The sequence below is a fragment of the Plenodomus lingam genome, assembly GCF_022343315.1.
Source record: "Plenodomus lingam strain CAN1 chromosome Unknown contig_3, whole genome shotgun sequence".
NCBI classification, from domain to species: domain Eukaryota; kingdom Fungi; phylum Ascomycota; class Dothideomycetes; order Pleosporales; family Leptosphaeriaceae; genus Plenodomus; species Plenodomus lingam.
Window position 1 is genome coordinate 2,558,128 of NW_027093944.1, and position 18,350 is coordinate 2,576,477.

The 18,350-nt window shown below is 53.1% G+C and overlaps 9 protein-coding genes across 9 annotated transcripts; 4 read left to right on the plus strand and 5 right to left on the minus strand.

The window, feature by feature from the left end:
- Positions 1–2,899: 2,899 nt before the first annotated feature.
- Positions 2,900–4,472, minus strand: IAQ61_008213 (uncharacterized protein). Its single transcript, XM_003840265.2, has 2 exons — positions 3,482–4,472; positions 2,900–3,425 (listed from the first exon to the last, which is right to left on the minus strand). Exons 1-2 carry the CDS (start codon positions 4,097–4,099, stop codon positions 3,093–3,095), a joined length of 951 nt encoding a protein of 316 aa, XP_003840313.1. The 5' UTR covers positions 4,100–4,472; the 3' UTR covers positions 2,900–3,092.
- Positions 4,473–4,510: 38 nt separating this feature from the next.
- On the plus strand, positions 4,511–5,560 carry IAQ61_008214 (uncharacterized protein; the record flags this gene model as incomplete). The annotated part of the gene is made up of 4 exons (XM_003840264.2): positions 4,511–4,763; positions 4,835–4,979; positions 5,039–5,444; positions 5,498–5,560. Exons 1-4 carry the CDS (start codon positions 4,730–4,732, stop codon positions 5,558–5,560), a joined length of 648 nt encoding a protein of 215 aa, XP_003840312.1. The 5' UTR covers positions 4,511–4,729.
- A 1,325-nt stretch (positions 5,561–6,885) lies between these two features.
- On the plus strand, positions 6,886–7,140 carry IAQ61_008215 (uncharacterized protein; the record flags this gene model as incomplete). Its single annotated transcript, XM_066097899.1, has 1 exon — positions 6,886–7,140. One exon carries the CDS (start codon positions 6,886–6,888, stop codon positions 7,138–7,140), a length of 255 nt encoding a protein of 84 aa, XP_065952396.1.
- Positions 7,141–7,234: 94 nt separating this feature from the next.
- On the plus strand, positions 7,235–7,971 carry IAQ61_008216 (uncharacterized protein; the record flags this gene model as incomplete). Its single annotated transcript, XM_066097900.1, has 2 exons — positions 7,235–7,614; positions 7,695–7,971. The coding sequence occupies 2 exons, from the start codon at positions 7,235–7,237 to the stop codon at positions 7,969–7,971; spliced, it is 657 nt and encodes a 218-aa protein (XP_065952397.1).
- A 593-nt stretch (positions 7,972–8,564) lies between these two features.
- On the minus strand, positions 8,565–9,352 carry IAQ61_008217 (uncharacterized protein; the record flags this gene model as incomplete). Its single annotated transcript, XM_003840261.1, has 2 exons — positions 8,565–9,255; positions 9,315–9,352. 2 exons carry the CDS (start codon positions 9,350–9,352, stop codon positions 8,565–8,567), a joined length of 729 nt encoding a protein of 242 aa, XP_003840309.1.
- Positions 9,353–9,546: 194 nt separating this feature from the next.
- IAQ61_008218 (uncharacterized protein) lies at positions 9,547–10,626 on the plus strand (the record flags this gene model as incomplete). The annotated part of the gene is made up of 1 exon (XM_066097901.1): positions 9,547–10,626. One exon carries the CDS (start codon positions 9,547–9,549, stop codon positions 10,624–10,626), a length of 1,080 nt encoding a protein of 359 aa, XP_065952398.1.
- A 1,676-nt stretch (positions 10,627–12,302) lies between these two features.
- Positions 12,303–14,237, minus strand: IAQ61_008219 (uncharacterized protein; the record flags this gene model as incomplete). The annotated part of the gene is made up of 1 exon (XM_066097902.1): positions 12,303–14,237. The coding sequence occupies one exon, from the start codon at positions 14,235–14,237 to the stop codon at positions 12,303–12,305; it is 1,935 nt and encodes a 644-aa protein (XP_065952399.1).
- A 2,582-nt stretch (positions 14,238–16,819) lies between these two features.
- IAQ61_008220 (uncharacterized protein) lies at positions 16,820–17,083 on the minus strand (the record flags this gene model as incomplete). The annotated part of the gene is made up of 1 exon (XM_066097903.1): positions 16,820–17,083. The coding sequence occupies one exon, from the start codon at positions 17,081–17,083 to the stop codon at positions 16,820–16,822; it is 264 nt and encodes an 87-aa protein (XP_065952400.1).
- A 536-nt stretch (positions 17,084–17,619) lies between these two features.
- Positions 17,620–18,204, minus strand: IAQ61_008221 (uncharacterized protein; the record flags this gene model as incomplete). The annotated part of the gene is made up of 1 exon (XM_066097904.1): positions 17,620–18,204. The coding sequence occupies one exon, from the start codon at positions 18,202–18,204 to the stop codon at positions 17,620–17,622; it is 585 nt and encodes a 194-aa protein (XP_065952401.1).
- Between the last annotated feature and the right edge of the window lie 146 nt (positions 18,205–18,350).

The following is an 18,350-nucleotide window of genomic DNA, read 5'->3' on the forward strand; positions in this document are numbered from 1 at the left end:
CCGAGCTCGTGGCAATCTGCTTGACATTTCCATATAAGCGCCGAGGTGTGAGCGGTGGATGGACATGGTGGGATTCGGTCACGAGCTAGCACTTCCCCTCTTCGCAGTGTACCGGTAGAGTGCGACTGGGACGGTCGAACATGGAGTGCATTCCGCGGGTGCAGACAATGCTACCTTGATGGATGCAAAACAGACAAAGGGGAGGAGGCGAGTGGCGATGCCCGCTAAGGACCGGCAGTCAGCCAAGATACGGTAGAGTACGATGGGATGGGACAGGGGAAGCCAGAGCCAGGTGCGCCCGCATCGCAAGGTGTGGCACTGTGCACTGACTGCCCTTGCTTGGAGTCCTATTTTTAGACCAGGAACCGAGGCCATCCTCAGAGTACTCCTACTGTCCATCGACACCTTGTTGCCTCTTCCGTTCTCACCACCAAATGCCACCATTACCGCCATGTACGCCATGACAAAGAACGCTCTGGCCTGCCTCTTCCGGACTTGGCCTTCCCCCTCCTCTCATGGCCCGTACCCAAGCACTATGTTCCATCACACCGTGCCGCTTCATTCAAGCTTACAGAGTCGTGTAGGCCAAAGTCACGACGAGCTCATGAAGCTTCGGCGCAATCACGCCTTCACGGTCGTCCTCACACCATCTGAACCCGCAGCAATTTCGATGCAGACAATGGCTATAATTATCAACCCCCCTCATTCATCGCCAAACCTGCCGAATGTTGGCCTTCTTCTCCGTTTAGATATAGGCATGAGCTCACGGTCCCGTAAAAACTTCGTTTTGCGAGGCAAATTGTGAAATCGTGGCTTTATCAGGGGCCATCAGGCGCCACGGCCATGATTGCTTGTGTCTGGCTCTGAGAAGTTGCCCAGGGTGCAGATTGTGATGTGTCTGATGGCCATGTAGTATGCACGTTGTCCGTATATTCAGTTCTGGATACCCCTGATGATTGCAATGAGCAGGAGAAGAACCACCAAGGCTTCTCTGCAATCAAAGCTGTCAGTCTTAGCGATTGCTTGCGCTCTCTCTTGTAGGTAGTGGGAATCCTTGGTCGTCGCACATCTGGTAAAAAATTCCGCATCCATACTAAGCCAACTACAAAAGGCCCTACCATGAACCATGATCCTCTTGTGACGCGTGCTCTCTATTCTTTATTTGCCATTTTGCGTTATATTGCTACACTATGAGGCAGGCTATCAATACGTGAGCAGATTATAGTGTTGGTTCATTAAGACCCTTTTCGTACTACTACCGTAAGAGTCCCTCGGCACATGTACCAAATGTGACCGCGAGGCCAAGAGGAGGACAGCTAGAAGGATATGGCCAAGTAACTCAAATAAGTAATATACGTACACCAAGGCCCACTGACGTTTCAGAAAGCTTTCTTTCTAAGCTTATGGTTCAGGGGAGCATTCGACACCCAAATTAGGTGCACACTGCACAGACAGCCTGGCTCATCCTCCGGAGAATCCTAGACGATGCTGATTCATGCCTGCTTTGTTTAAAGTTTTACGCATGTAAACTTACGATCCTGGACAGGAATCTAGAAAAGTATAACAGGCTGTAGTCTGGTCGCAACTGACATACACTGTGAATCTGTGACTCGGTGACGCAAGCAAGATGGGTTGTGAATAGAAGTTGGGTTTCGTTGGCACTACCATACAACGCAGACATTCTGCAGCAGAGCAAGATTCTCTACGCGTACAGCACTTGACCAAGTATTTGACCCGTCATCCATGTGATAATATCTAACCATCTATCTATCTAATAAGCCTATCTCATAGATGGCCGGAGCGAGATTGTCCGCTACCGGTACCATCGTAAGCGCCGTAAAAACAACAGAAAAAGAAACAACAAACCAGCCGCTTTCTCCTCCTGATCCAACTGAGAAACCAAAATACCTCCTGTATGTTGCGCAGCATGTTGGCGCAGGACAGGTTTGTGGTAAGGGGCTCGTCTAGAAGGGCTTAGAGTTTTGCTTGTGTAACAAGGCTAAGTCTGAAGGGGCCTAGCTCATCCTTTCACAGATCAACATCTGAATCTTGGCCTGGCTCTACACAATCCAGCAACTCTGCAGTTACAATTCTTGACTGGTAGTTCATCCTGATTATCACGGGCAATTACTTCTTGAGCTAGCCTCGCTTCATGGATGGAACAAGATGTGAGAACGCTAGAGAGATCTGACCAAGTGCACGATCGACTGTTTTGTGCAGCTGACTGCTGCATATCTGTCTGTACATAAGTTCTCCACATGCATCATCACCCTAGTTCCCCACATACATGGCGCTCCACAGGTGGTACTCTCAGAAGGGAAAGGTATGAACTCTATCAAATGTTAGCTTAGTATTGACATCTCTTTATCCTTCGCGTCTATCGTCAACAAACACAGTCGTCTCCGCGATGCCACACATGCCCTCAAATGTTGACCGAGTACTACCCCAATGGGTGCCCCTTATAGCAACTCACAGTGTATTCGTGGTATGTACTACCAGTTTACGACAAGCATTGTGGCGCTTCGCTGTACACATGAGCCCAATGCATTTGCTCGGCAAATGATGGCATTGCTCCCAAGTTGCCAACGCTTTCGGAGCACGCGAACCCATGCACAGAGCGTTCAATGTTCTCGGCCATGTCTCTTGTGAGCCTTGAACCGATCACATTTCAGCCAGGACTCTTGTGCCAGCGATCGTGCTTTACCTCGGGAAGAAAAGGGTGGTCGAAATTGGGTATGATAGGTGAAATTGGGGTCTGAGGACAGGATCGCTCACAGCATCTCAGCCGCATGGCATGCCATGCACGTGTGCCATCCGCCATTTCAACGCCCAGGAATAGTAGCTAATGGCTCAGTGAGCAGTATGGAAATTTCATGTCTGCACATCGAGGGTACGATTCTGTGGAAAATAGATCCTGCTAGGCTCCAAAAGGCCATGTGATGACTGCATTCAAAAAAGGCGGCCCCTGCCCAACGTCATTAAAGTAATTGCACGGCTGCAGCCAGTGTTTGAGTTGATCCAAGGTCCTAAATCTGCATTCAGAAATTGAGCTACGCCATTTACCAACATCAACTTCACATGCGGCGAGCATGCTATTTACTCTTCTGGCCCCACCATGCTTCTGCTTCTTCGGCCTTCCATTCATCATATTTCCCGGCTGCACGCTCAATAACAGCTTGCTCAGCAGCAGCCTGCCATGTTTTGGCCAAATGACCATTGATGAGATCCTCCTTGAATTTGGCTACATCAGTGCGAAAGCAGTCATTGGACATGGTGAAAGCTTGCGGACGGCTGATCTCTTCGTCTCCAACCATGTCTTCTTTGAGAACCTCTTGATTCGTGAGACTGGGCGGTAACATGGACAAGAGAGCCTTTTGCTGGTCACGGCTGAGACTCGTCCAGGCTATGTCTTCGAGGAGCATATGCTGTAGCAGGTTAATAGTGTACAACCAAAGCAGCAGAGGGGTATGTCATAGCTTACGTATATGTCCGCCTTTCCCAGCCGACTAGTCGAGTTCGAAGTTATGAAGACGGGATCGAAGACCTTCGAGGCAGGCTTCTTTGTCTGCACGAATTTCTTGGCCGACATCTGCTCCTTCTCATCGACGACCCCAAACTTCTTCGGTGGCTTACGGACACGCGAGGATCGACTGACATTGCCGACAGGGGCTTGAGCTCGTGCGTTTCTCGTCGAGGTTTCAGTTTTGCTTGGGATTGCCTGCTCAACGGACAGCGTGGCTTCAACCATGGTCTTACTATTAGAGCTTGCCCTGCGTTTTCTGGAATGCTCAGGATTGTCTTCCTTCTCCTCAACTTGCTGGCGAGCACGCTTTGGGCTTTGCTTTGAGGCAAAAGCAACATCTATCTTGCAGGTGGTTGGATCTGGTACCGTAGCACCCATAGAATCCGCCTGCAATGGCTCATGTGATGTTGAAGAAGTAAGTACAATCGGAGTTTGGACTGGTTGTGAAGACAGCTTCTCGTATCCCAACTGAGTGGAGGGTGATGTTGGGGAGCTAGGTGCTCTCGCCGACATCATTTCGATTACAGAAGAAGAAGGCGATGACAAGACGGAAGAAATTTGTTCGGATTGTGACATGGCCCCGATTTGATGTATGCAGCTTGTCTTCGAGAAGATCTTAGTCTACCAGAGACAGATGTTGCCGAAAATTGTGGTCGTGGATGGTAAACCACAGTCAGGCTGCCAAAGACGGGTTTGAGGCTGTTGATTCAAGCACACGGGTAAAACGATGTGAAATATCTGCTGTTGTAGCGACCAATAGGTGATCCAACGTGGAGGATAATGTGCACGAAGGAGGCCGACCTAGGCGAACGTGTGCAAGGTCAGTCAGCACTTGGCTGGTAGCTCTTCATTGACTGTTTCGGAGAGCCATGGCATACTGGCAAAGACGGACAGAGTAAGGCAAGTACGTCTGATGGTGTATTGTGAGTGTGGTGTGGTGTGGTAGTCCTGTACGTCGAGGTTGACTTTATTGACTTGGGGCCGTGCGCCTGCTTCGCAACTATTCCGTACCTATCGTCACCGCGCGGGCGGTGTTATCCAGTCACGACGCGACTGACCCGACACGTAGCCTGAACGCAGGCGCAGCATTTGTCCTGCACGCAAATTGCTTCACCTTGAAATCTACGCTGCTGGTTATTTTGCTGTCGCTGGCGAGTGCTGCAGACTGATAAACCCCAAATTGCACATATCCATTGCAACGCCATCATGATCAAGCACACCATGATATCGCGGCTGGACGGTGCGTCACTTATCATCTCTGTGCAACCGGCGAGATTCTAGGACGGCAAGGCTGACAGATATCCCATACAGGCCTTCTCTTGACGGCTTCGGTCGACGACGGAGAGACGGACGCCGAGTTCAATGAGGTCAAGAGCAAGGTCAAGCTGGTGCAGCGCCGCCTGAACCGCAACTCAGAACCCCAGGCCAGCATAGAGAGTGGCCGCTACACATACCAGTATGGGCAAAAGACACTATTGTCCCATGCTAGGTCGTGCACACTGACGCCCATCACAGCTACCTCATCGAGGGCGAGCTGTGCTTCATTTGCATCTGCGATCGCTCCTACCCGCGCAAACTTGCCTTCACATACCTCTCTGACCTCTCCCGCGAATTCACGACTACCTACCAGCCCCAACAGTACCTCTCACCAACATGCCGGCCATACGCCTTTGTCGAGTTTGACACATTCATCCAGCGCACAAAGAAGACGTACCAAGACTCGAGAGCGACGCAGAACCTCGACAAGCTCAACGATGAGCTCAAGGATGTCACAAAGGTCATGACTAAGAATATCGAGGACTTACTCTACCGAGGCGACAGTCTGGAGCGCATGGGAGATATATCGAGTAGGCTGCGTGAAGACAGTAGAAAGTACAAAAAGGCCGCCGTGCGCATCAACTGGGAGCTGCTTTTGAAGCAGGTAAGCTCAAGGATTTCGCAGTGGATATGACCGCCCAAGCTGACAATGACCAGTATGGCCCTATTGGAGGTCTAGCGTTTATCCTCATTGTTTTCATCTGGTGGCGCTTCTTTTAAGTCGTCAATCCATAGCATTCTGGCCCGGGGATTCCCAGGGAGGACATGGTAGGTACTGTAGAATCTTTGGCGTTGAAGGCGCAACTACATAGTGATTCGTACACGGCAAAGGGCGTCCAAAGACACCTATTTCGGGCTCTCCCCCTCTGCAGCGGAAGTAGAAGCAGCTTCTTATGGGCAGCCCAACTGTGAGGTTGTGAATGGAAAGAGCGGTCTCATCATCAACTAAGCATTTATAACATCTTGAAAAGCCAGATCTGGGTCTAGTTCCGACCAATGTCAAGGACCTCTCCTACCATTGGCGCTTCAACATCAAGTTAGACTCGCTGTAGTCTGAACAACATTCCACTGAACAACAGCATCAAAGCACCAAACAAAAATCCCATTGTGCGGAATGATTTCCAGAGCACTCACCATAGTCTATCCCCCTCACTCGCAGACCCATACCCAATCTACTGAAGCATGCTCCCGAGCAACTGGCTCCCGTTGTCTGATTACTGAGCTTGAGGAGTGATTGAGGCGATTGGATTATTGAACCAAAATTACCAAGATAGAGCTTATTTCAAATAGAGCCTAGGTTTCGCTACACGCTGGATCACAAGTACTGTAGCATACCTATGGCGTCCCACCCCCAATACCAACTAGTGATCTCGGCCATACCGGTACCCATGGCTGGGCAAAATGGTGGATTCGAGTGCCAGGAGCGCCAGCGCACCTTGCGGTCTTGATGTTGCGCTATAATTGGTCGCTTGTGGCATGTGTTTGGTGAGGCAGGACGAGGCAGGACCTGGCAGGTGATGGGATTGAGGTGGTTAGAGGGGACTGAGGGGGGACCATATCCATCGATACTTTAGTTCGGTATAGCTAGGTAAGTTGGATGATCATGTGACTTTCTTGCAATAACTACCCCCAGACTGTACGGTACGTTCCGCACTCGGATTGTGGAGAGCGTCTTGATCAGTAGACCGCAGCTTTCTTTCGCATATAAAAGTGCTAAGTAGGTACTACAATACTATGTCGTGATCCATCTACTACAGTACTGGACTGCTGTTCATCTACTCCAATACTAAACAACCTGTGGCATCTCCCTTTCCCCAAGAAAACCCCCTTATATATCTCTCTCTCCTTGAGCTACACAGCCAATTGAACCCATCGAGACCCTCATCCACCATGGCATACCCCCACCACTGCAGACTGGGAAATCAAAGCCGCCTCAAAACGCCTCCACCCGCAACGTCCTCGACATCCCCCGAAAAAGCGGCCTCCTCACACCCCGCGAGCTAGAAATCACCGAGAATTATGACGCGACTGAGCTGGTGCGCCTCATGTGCACCCTCCAATTGAGCAGCGTAGATGTTGTCACCGCATTCCGCAAACGCGCCGCCATTGCACAGCAGTGCCTGAGCTGCCTCACCGAAATCATGTTCGACGAGGCACTCGCTACAGCACGCGAATGCGACGAGTATCTGGCACGGCACGGGAGACCGAAGGGAAATCTACACGGCCTGCCCATTTCTGTCAAGGACTCGTTTAACCTCGTAGGCGTACATAGTACAATTGGGTTTACTTTCGTTTATTGATCGGCCGGCCAGCACGACGGATTCCGCGCTCGTGCAGATACTACGTGATGCCGGGGCGGTGTTCTATGTCAAGACGAATCTACCGCAAACAATTATGACAGCGGATAGTCATAATCATATTTTTGGGCGGACGCTGAATCCCCATAATCTGTCGTTCACGGCTGGTGGTTCGTCCGGCGGCGAGGCGGCGCTGGTAGCTATGAGGGGAAGTGTGTTGGGCGTGGCGACGGATATCGCTGGGTCGACGCGCATCCCGGCTTTGTGCTGTGGTGTGAGTAGTATCAAGCAAACGGCTTCGAGACTCCCGTTTGCAGGCCAGGTTATGCCAGGGAAATTGTTAAGTCCAGGGGCCATAGCGCCGGTTATAGGACCGTGTGGGCACAGTATACGCGACTATGAGTTGTTCATGAGAACGGTGTGCGAGGCAAGCCCTGGGAAGTCGACGGAACTGCCCTCAATGTTCCCTAGCGATCCGTACAACCCGAGACGCGGAAACTAAGGTTCGGTTTGCTACGAGGGTTTTCTCAAAGACCGCTCCGTCCACCGATTGCAAGAGCGCTGCATAGCGTTGCGACAATGCTCAAGAACCACGGCCATGAACTTGTCTTGCTCGATGACAAAGTTCCCAATCTTTACGACACGGCGGTTCTATCCTGGAAGTACTTCATGCTAGACACACAAAAGACAGCCATGAAGAACATCAAAGCGTCTGGGGAGCCGCCTATCCCATCCCTGGCTATAACCGGGTTCTCTCAACTAGAAGGCTGGGAGGCTACTCTAGATAAACTGTTTGACATGAACGTGGAGCGAGCAACAATATCTCGAGCTTGACGGGAAGCAATCGTGAACGAGAAGCTGGATGCTGTATTGAGCTGTGGGTACCAGGCGACTTCGATGCCGCACGACACGTATGGGATTCCTTTCTACACAGTCGTGCACAACTTATTAGATGTATGGTATATTCGAAGCCTGATACGACATGATTGCTAACGTGCATAGTACCCTGCCGGAATCCTGCTAGTTGGGGTGGCAAACAAGGAGCTTGATGCGCCGTTTCTCCGTATGGATGCTAAATATGAACCTCCGTGTAAGGTTAGCCAGTTAATGTTCAGGATAAGGTTCCGCTGACATTATCAATAGACAATCCAGATGCTGTGGAAGGGATGCCAGCTCACGTGCAGATAGTAGGTAGGCCAACGATGGACGAAGAGCTGCTAGAGGTTATGAAGATGATTGAGAAGATGTTGAAAGAAGGTGCATAGAGCTGTTGGTGTTGCGATTTATCAACGCATGGTCCAAGGCGCTGAGAAGGAGTCAGTGTGCCACGGAGTGAGGATTTTGCGTCATCGGGGGCTTAGAAGCACGAAATGATAAAGGCCACCGAACTCCGACTCTGTGAATGTGTGAAGTAGCCAGAAAGACTTTCAATCCCGTCTCCTGTCGTTCGCATAGGGCGATCTGCTCCGTGTGTCTCGCCGACGTCTGTGCTCTCTCGAAGGTGAAGCTGAGTGCTTGCGATCAAATCCTCGATCCCGTGGTCGCTCTGAACGCTCGTCATGCCGTCTGTGCTCTCGGCTCCTTGAACGGTGTCTATGGCGGTCGCCTCTGTCCTGTCTGGGTCTATCGCGTGACCTTGAACGTTGTCGGTGTCTATGACGGCGTTCACGATCGTGTGAAGAAGATCTCGACCGATGCCTCCTTTTCCTCTCGCCATGTTCATCCCTGTGCCTGCGTGAGCGCTCCTTCTTGTTGCCGTCCCTAGGTGCGCGATGCTCGTCGTCGTCTGTCTGCTTGGCCTTGGTCTCGAGTGTGTCTTGGACGTCAGCCTCGTGCACTTTGGTCCCCAGTGGTGTCAGGTTCGCGTTATCGCGGACGGGGACTGGCAGACCCATGGCCACCAGCATAGCGTCTTCTTCGGCCTGCTTGATCTTGCGCTTCTCCTCGGCGATGCGTGCAGCTTCGGCTGCTTTTGAATCGTCGTCCCCTTTTGCATACCAGCTTAGGTCGCGTCCTTGTTGCCAACGGCCGACGGGGGCCATGAGTGAATGGCCCAGGTAGTTTTCGCGATGCGCATCGTTCTTGACGTCTTCCCACTTGAAGTCGCCGCGGCCGCCGCTAAGCAAAGTGTGTTAGTAGTGTAAAATGGAAGCAGACAGGAGCGAGGAGAGACATACCGGCTACCTTCTTTGCGCACGGTTTGTACAAGATCCATGTTGTTGGTAGTGTGTTGGGTGGTATGCGTGAGTGAATGGGTGGGTGAGGATCAAGTAGCTGAGCTAGGTCACTTAACCAAGTTGACGTTATTGCGGGCAACGACGGAGGTCCCTCTTAGCTCCAACCATCTAGCTGCTGTTGAACCACCCACATGCACCAACAACACACTCCCACATACTCATAGAACGAAACATGGCCCCCCAGATTCCACCCCTCGACGAGCAAGAATTCGACCAGCCAGCCCTCATTGCTGGCCTGCCAGGGCAGAATCTCAATGTCGGCAACAACCTCTTCTGGTACTTTACCTCGTCGCCATGGTTCGAGCCGCAATCCATCAACATCTCTGTATTCCAAAACGTGCAGCTGTCCCCCGATGGCCAGCAAATCATGAATGACCGGGCCCTCTGGGAGGAACGACTACGCGCTGTGGAAGCAGGCACACAATTCATCGTCACGGCGGAACCGCAGGGCGAGGGCCAGCCGTGGGTGCTGCAGCGCCAAAACAAACGACACAACCACGAGACGGGCCGTGTGGAAACCCATGTAGAGGGCAACTGGTACACACAGGGGACGCGCATGCTCATGGCGCCGAGCCTGCTGGATGTGATGCAGAGTCGCATGCTCACCATCTCGACGCGCATGCAGCAAATGGCCGACCTGGCAAGCAACATGACACACTGGACCCCAGCAACAGGCTACTCCTACTACCCGCCCTCCCACGAAGCTGCAAAGCCAACCGCCGCCCCAACCAGTCGGATTGGCAGTCCGAGCCTCGCGCCCACAGACCCAGACGCAGCCTTGTCCCAGACCGCACCCACCAGCGTGCCACCCGCCGCGGACCCCGTAGCCTCGACCGTCGAATTCTCAGACGCCCTCTTCATGCAATCGCTGCACCTCACAGACAAATACGGGGACGAGTTCATGGACGAAAACCCACTCAAGGGCGAACCAGGCGCGTTTGTCTTTGAAAACACAAAGACGGCCGTCGACGCACGCAACAAGGCCCAGGAACAAGCTGCCCAGGCTTCTCACACCGCAGCGCCCGCTGCTACCACTGCTGCTACCACTGCGACTGCAAGACCAGATACCCGCCCACCCAGTATCGCGCCCCCGTCAACGGCACCCACACCCGCCGTCATAGGCACACCCGCCGCCACCGAAGCCCACAGCCGCAAGGGCAGCGTCGCCCCCGCCCCCGCCAGGAAGAAGGACAAGAGCCGGCGCAAGAGCCAGACGGGGCTTGCGAGTCCCACTACACCAAAGGCGTTGTGATGACAACAGACATGTCCGCAGCCCCGAACGTTTGAGTCTGTCTATCCCTTTTGTTGAAAGAAAGAGGAAAACGCAGTGGAGGTTGTGCAGTCCCCCGTGCCTTCGTCAACCGCGATCTTCCCTTTGTCGTTGTAGTGCTAGTGATACCCCACCCCTTTTGATCTTGTCCCCAAATACTAAACACCTTGCTTTATCATGGCAATCCAGATCATCCCAGTGAATGAAACGGAGAATCCTCTTTTCCCAACTCGCTGGTTGCTTGTTTTTTATGATGCCTTTATTGCTCCATGCCGTGTTTTCCCACCTTTCTCCCTTTTCATACATGGCACTCTTATACTCCCACTTGTGGTACTAACCAACCCCCAACCCCCCCGATTAACAAACATATATATATACATGTATACACAATACACAATACCAAACCCAAACCAGACATGCCCATTCACTAACAGGACAATCAAAAGTCAAGGTAGTAGTTAGAGTCAGACTCAGAGTCCAAGGAGTAAGACGCCCATGTCGAGAAACAAGTGTGAACGGGAGATTTGAAATTGATGAGGGAATACCTACCCATGAACCATTTTATTTTTCTCATCTCCCACTCTCCCACTCTCTTCAATCTCAAGAAGCCTTTGATCTCCCTCTTCTCTTTCGCTCTTTCATCTTTCCTTGGAAAGGGCAGCAGGCTCATCAGTGCCCAAATATCCGATACAACCAAACTGCATCCAAAATGTACTCTACTCACCTCTCCTCTCCTCTCCTCTCCAAATACACGAGTTAAAGAACGAAACGAGGCAAAACGACAAAGAGTGTCGACCTCTTACTCGTAGTAATATCCAGAAAACTGCAACTTTCCCATTATCAACCCAGACAAAGGCAACTTCCCCATCAACTCCAAATGTCAAGCGACAGCAACTTCCCCATAACCCACAACCTACTACTAGTCAAATCCTGCACATCACATCACACGACATCACATCACAAGACACGCAAAAAAGACCATGATGATGAGTGGGTAAATCCCGGATCGTCCCACATGCCAGTTTCCCCCCTTGCTTCGCTGCGAAGACGGTGCGAAGGAGTTCAAGGAAGGAGTCCAGAGCATGGTTTCGATCCCGACGGATACGAGTCTTGACTAACTAACTTATCCCTTTGAGTAGAAGCGAATTGTGAATGTGACTCCCTTCGATGCCAAAACGTGTAAAAAAAAACAGAAACAGACAAACAAATAAACTCCGTCCCAGATGCCGCTGGCTTTCCATCACTATTTCAAACTCGATTTTTGCGGTTTGTGCCCTGGGGAACTCCGTCCCCATTGCAAGCCGTTTGTTTTCTTGTCCGCCCCTCCAAAGTGGCCCAAGGGGCGGAGAATCGCCGTGAGTGGATTGATCCAACTACACACGAGCCTTCCGTGTAACATAAGAGAGATACCAATCGACAAGGAGCCAGAGCGGAATGATAGCATGTCGTGAGGTATGCGCGGTAAAGTAGAGAGTATACAGGTATAGGGTAGAGTAGAGAGGAGACTAGGAAATGGTATCTCTAAAGCTACAATTTGAACTCGAAGGGCGGTGATTGGCGTGTAGCTCGGATGAACAGCGTATTTGTTAAAGACAAGGAAAAGACAAAACAAGGGATAGGAAAAAGTTGTCAAGACTACAAGTGGTAGGCCAAGGTGCCTACCACACCCACTCAAGGTCGCCGATGTCATCGGTAGCCTGAGCGTATTCGGCGTGCGAGCGCCAATCCTTGCTCTTGTACCAATTGTCCACCTTTTGTTCCCAAGAACCAAGGTGGTTGGTGTTGACGTGAAGGTGGTTCTCGTGTTGGCTAGGACCCCAATGGATAGGGCGTCGTCCAGTTCCTGTGCGGCTCCGCTTCCTGGCGGAGTTTGGCATGGATGACGAGATGGGCTTGGGGGACTTGGTGGCCTTTACAGGTACTGCTGGATGCTCTATCTGGACAGGGGGGCTACGTCTGCGATCGCCCAGAGCAGCCCATTTGTCGGCAGCTGAGCGCTTGGCCGGAGTCGTAATGCGGGCGGCCGTGGGAGCTGGCGTGCGGTGTTCCTCGAAAACGAAGCCAGTGGTCGCGCTAACGTGGTCAATAGCAGCACTTCGGTCCTTGGGCGAGCGACTCCTGGTGTTGTTAACCATGGCAGGGTTCTTCACCTCCACCAGGCCACCGCGGGGAGTGGATACACCAGATCCGGCCTCGGAAACAACCACCTTGGGTTGCTTCTCAGCAGCAGACGGAGTATAGCTGTTCTCTAGCTCGGCCAAGAACTGAGCATCATCATCTTCCTCATCCCAGAGATCGCTCCAGCTCTTCGAGAAGGCATCGCGCTTCTTGCCAAAGACAGACGCCATGCTATGATACGGCTTTGCGGGAAGCGAGCCAGAAATGGGCACGGGCTTGCTTCGAGTCATGTCCATGGCGCTCGACTGCGTGCTGTCAACGGACTTAAAGGACAAGCCTAGGCCAGAGTCCACAAACGATGCAGCAGAGGCAGTCGCTGGCTTGACATGGTAAGGAGGTCCGTTGAACATGTCCTCGGGGTAGATCTCCGTGTCAGGGATAGCCGATAGTTGACGAACGGGCTGCTGGGGCGACATGGCGAGAGCCTTGGCCCATGGGAACGAACCAGTGCCATCGAGCTGAGGCGTAGAGATGGACGGGGTACGAAGAGGCTCACGGTTGGCTTCCACAGCGACGACATCACGATCTTCGGTGCAGAACTCGTCCAGACTCTCATCGTCAGTAGTGAAGCTGATGACGCGAGCAAGCGCTTCCTTGACGGCACCGAGGTCGCGCCTCTCTGGATCAATGGCAAGGCAGTGCCGAAGAACCCCAAAAGTATCCTGAGACATGTTTGGGAACACGTCGAAGAGGCTCTGACGGTCATGCGCAAAGTCAGCGTACAGAGGATCCGAGGTCGAGGGCACGGCAAAAGGATTGCGCTGGAAGAGAACGTTGAGCAAGACGATGCCAATGGCCCAAATGTCGGCCTTTTCCGTAGAGTATCCGGTCTCGGTCGGGTCGAACTGTTCCGGAGCCATGTAGCGGTCACTGCCAACGGCAATCTCCCAAGACCATGGCTCCGAGGTGGCAAGACCAAAGTCGCCCAGCTTCATCAAACCATCCTGAGTGAGGAAAATGTTCTCTGGCTTGATGTCGCGATGATAGATGCCCTTAGAGTGAATGAACTCGACCGCAGCAACGAGTTGCAGCATAAAGTCGCGGACGTGCTCGGTCTCCAGTGGGCCCTTGTCCTGACGAATGGCTTCGTATAGGTCGCCATTGGAGCAGAACTCCAGAACGAGGTAGACGTGGTTCTGGGTCTCGAACGACTGCAGCATGTTGACAACGTTGGGGTGGTCACCGAGACGGAGATGGACACCGAGTTCCTCGGAACGTTCGTCGACTGCAAAGGCCGAAGGGCAATTGGCAGCGGCAGAAGGCTTGGTGATGACTTTGATGGCGACACTGTCACCAGTGACTAGGTCTTTGGCCTGGAAGACCATACCAAAGGAACCAGAATTGAGTGGAGAGATTGTCTCGTATCGTCCATGAAGTACAACGCCATCTTGAAGGTGGTTGCGCATACACTCCATGAGGAACGAGGGGATGAGAGTAGAATTGGGAGCGGGCCGAAGAGAGACTCGAACGGTCTACCCAGTGGCTAATCGCAGCAATGGAGAGGAGGTGAAAAGCTCGCGGCCAAACAACAAAGGAGCAAAGAGAATGAGGTAATGTCTTTTTTTTCGTGATGAACAACGAGGCGGACAGCCGTCAGCAGAAAAGCGATGCTCTATCAGACTTTTTTGATGACGGAAGTTTCGAAGAAGATAATAATATAATGTTTATGGGTCCCGTCCGAAAGTGGTCAGGATGGATGTTGGGAAAGCGTCGTCAAAAGGTAATAGGCTGCTGGATGTGTGGTGGGATCGCTTGCGGGAAATGGAAGAAGACAAGAACAGGTCGTCGGTGATATGCACAGGGGACCGTCGACGGTAAAAACAAGGAAATGGTTAAGAGAGTGTGGTTCTCATTTGTTGGTATTAATCGGCGGTATGGACGGCTCGAGTCAACGAGCTATCAGAGCGAAGAAAGGAGAAGAGGACGAAAAGGGTCGGCGGCGAGGTCCGGGGTGTCAAGGTACAATCGCTGCGTAAGAAGGAAGGGAGTCGTAAAGGCGTGGTACGGTCGTCGCGAAGCAGACAGGTGAAGCTACAGGCTGTCTGTATGACGTGGTTGGCAATGAGTCAGGCGCACGGGCTCACGGACGATTAGCAATGGGGGCCGAGGCGTCGAGAGGGTGCTATAGTGGGCGAGTTCGGCGGAGGAAGAGGCTGATTTGCTGGCACATCAAACGCAGTGTTGATGCAGTCCGAGAGATGTATGCAGCGCCGAGCAGTGGTGATGGTGGTGGTGGTGGTGTTGTTGTTGTTGTCTTTGTTGTTGTGGTCGGATGTTGATTGATGTGTGGTGGGTGGGTGAGTCGTGGGTTGATGATGCGAGCTGTCTGAAGGGGGTTCGGACGGCAAGCAGCGAGCTCCCCAGATCACATCAAAACAATGGACCGGCGGCGACTACAGTTATCTGATGGAGTAGATTTGCGCGGATGGTAGTCGATGATGGGGTGGAAGGGGGTGTATTGTCGAGTCGCAGGCAGAAGGTCAAGCACGGTTACAGATTGATTGGCGTTGTTGACGTCTGCTCGGAGAGTGCGCAGCGGTTGCAGGAGGAACGAGTGGAATGCTGAAGAGGGGAGTCGGAGGCGGGAGGTGGAGAAGGAAGGAAGGAGCAGGGAGGATGGTATTAGGAAGCGGCGGTAAAGAGTCTTGTATGTAGTAGTAGTAGTAGTAGTAGTAGTAGTAGTAGTAGTAGTAGTCAAGAAGATGGATGTGTTGAGGAGGAAGCAACGCTGGTCTTTGCGGACACGGACAAGGACGGGGGGGGAGCGGAAGAAACAACAGTGACAGTACGTGTTATGGAGGCATCGGAAGACAATGGTGAGGTGATGGGGGCGCTTCCAGCTTACCAGACGGGCATCTCAGGGCCTTTAGAGGGCGAGTGACCCACCGCGAGCGAGGGCTTGGCGATGGGCTCCGGAAGAGGACTAGCGCCACTAGAGCGGTGACACAAGAGGGAACAGGGGGGATGGCCGACTGTCGTGGCTTGCATCACAGGCTGCGCCAGCCAAACGCCAGCCTGCACGCCCGCCTTGGCCCAATCACAGCCCCCCCTCACCCAGCCGGACGCGCCTTCTGGGGCCTGCCAGCTTTCCATGACTTTCCATCGCCTTCGGTCCTCCCCCTCGAGAGAGCTTCCCCATCCCCCTCCCCTCTCCCCTCCTTAGTGAGCAAGCACTGAGCGAGATCCCCCCCCCCCCCTCCAGCCCTCAGCCCTCGCTGCTGCCAGCTTGACGGCCCTTTAGGGCTGATCATGGATGGGATGACTGATCTGGATTGACATGGCTACCTACTGGAATTGGCCTATCAGCTCCCGACAGCCTGGGGAGGGCGGAGGAGGGGGGGGGGGAATGGGGCAGGATGATGCGAACAGTGAACAGTGCCCTTCTTTCTCTTTCCCCCCCCCCCCCTCTCCCCACAGCGTCATCGAGGCTCCACCCTCAATCTGTCCCAGTTTTTGGCTGACGACAAAGGAGAGGACAACACACCCTCAATGGCCTGGGTACCTAGGTACTAACCAGCAGCGTACCTTGAGACTGAGTAGCTGTAGGTACCGAGTAGGCAGGAGTCCCGTGTAGGACTACGGCAACTACTCTACTACAGTACCTACAGTACGTCTTGACAGCGATCGATCCCTACTCTAGTATGACGCCTCACGACTACGTGACTAACTGCCTCTTACTACTGTAGATAGACTCTATCTACCGAGTAGGAGGAGTGCGGCTAGGGTACAGTACATACTTCCTGCCACACCCCATACGGTCATCGCCAGTCGGCCGCTGAAACCATCTCGGCCTTGCTTGACGACGGCGCACGCCATTGGCCACGAGATGCTCCTGACGGTTGGTAAGCCTTGCGCCGGCTGACTGTACAGAGTGTCCAGTGTCCAGTCTTCATCACCGACCACCACCGACCCGTCTGTTGCTGCTGTCGTGATCTGCCTGTCGTGGTCGTGTGTCGTGTTGTCTTGTGCCGTGTGACCCCAGCACGCTTACCGTACTCTATACTTCAGTACCTACCGTACCTGCACCATACTGTACCTTCTTTCTTGCACTCGAGCGCTCTTTCTCTTTCCTCATCCTGCCACCTGGCCTGTCCGCAATAGGTTTAGTCGGGCTCTCCAACATCTGCACCTGGCTCCCACTCTTGCTTCTCAACCTCCAGTCGTCCACGAGGAGCTGCTCTGTCTGCTCCTGCTCCCACCACACCTCGCTCGCACTCATTCCCCTTGAATCACTCTCGGGTCCAGAGGCAGGCTCTGGCATGCTGTGCCTCTGTATATCAGTCCCGCATGCGCAACCTCAGTTGGCTGCTGTGCCACTCAGGGGCTCGACACGCCGAATCATCTCATGACAGGCGCCGTCTCGACCCCTACCATACACACCAAGTCCCACAGTAGGCCCGCCATCCAACGATGAGGACGGCGTTTGATGGGTGGTACTATAGTACTAGGTACAGTAGGTATGTAGACTTTTGTCTCACTTGACATCTGCCTCCAGCACGGGCGGCTAGTGGACAAAGCACGACGTTCTGCTGGCTGGCTGGAATCTGGGGAAAGCGCATGCTGGTCGAGAGCTGCTCTCACCACCTTTCCCTGCCCCCATCACCATGACATTCTCGTTTCTGCCTGCGAAGCTAGCCCTTGCGTGTCTTGAAGAGACGACGACGACTGCCGAGAGAAAACAAAGTCGGTGTAGGTAGGCTGGTCTGTTTTCAGGGATGGCTGGGCCCCTCTTGTTTCGTCGTGTCCCCGATGCTGCTGTTTGTTGTCGGTGTTCGGCTTGCGTGGATGCGCGTCCTATCAACTCAGTACATACTTGACAGTAGACCATGGGCTAGAGGAGGTAGATAGCCTGCTTAGCCCCCGTAGCAAGCTTGTAGCTGCTGCATAAGTAGGTCCTCTTACCACAGTAGAGAGAGGAGGGCTTGCAGGAGCCTGCAGCCCGCCTAGCATGGCCAGAAGAGACAGGCTTTGCCACCCGAGCCAGCCAGCTCCAGCCTCCAGCCTCCAGGGCGAAGGGTGTTGGACAAGTGCTGGACAAGTGCTGGACGAATGCTGGAACAAGGCAGTCGGCGGCATTGCCCACAAGTATTCGGCTGCTACTGCAGGTAACATGCAGCGGGCGTGCGGGCGTGCAGGCTTGCAAGGCCCCCTCCCCTCCTCTGGACCCACTTTGTTGTACTTGTCCCTGAAGCCATCCCCTTCCACCTCATCGCATGGCGGTGTGGGGAGCAACAGCAGAACGTTTTTTGTCGACAACGCATCTGAATTGCGGCCAACTAGCCTATGGAAATCTCGCTTTTGCTTTTCAGAGAGCCCGTCATTTTCTCGTGCCATGTGGATGCCGAGTGGGCCCTGCGGATGCCGGCTGACAGTTTGCGCCATCTGAAGAGCGATGTGTAGGTACCGCCATCTACCGTGTGTTGTTGCAGCTCTACCGGTACAGTTTGGGTACCTTACCTACTACCTACCTACCTACCTACGCAGAGATCCATCCTCGAGTCTAGTATCCATCTCTCATGGCAACAATG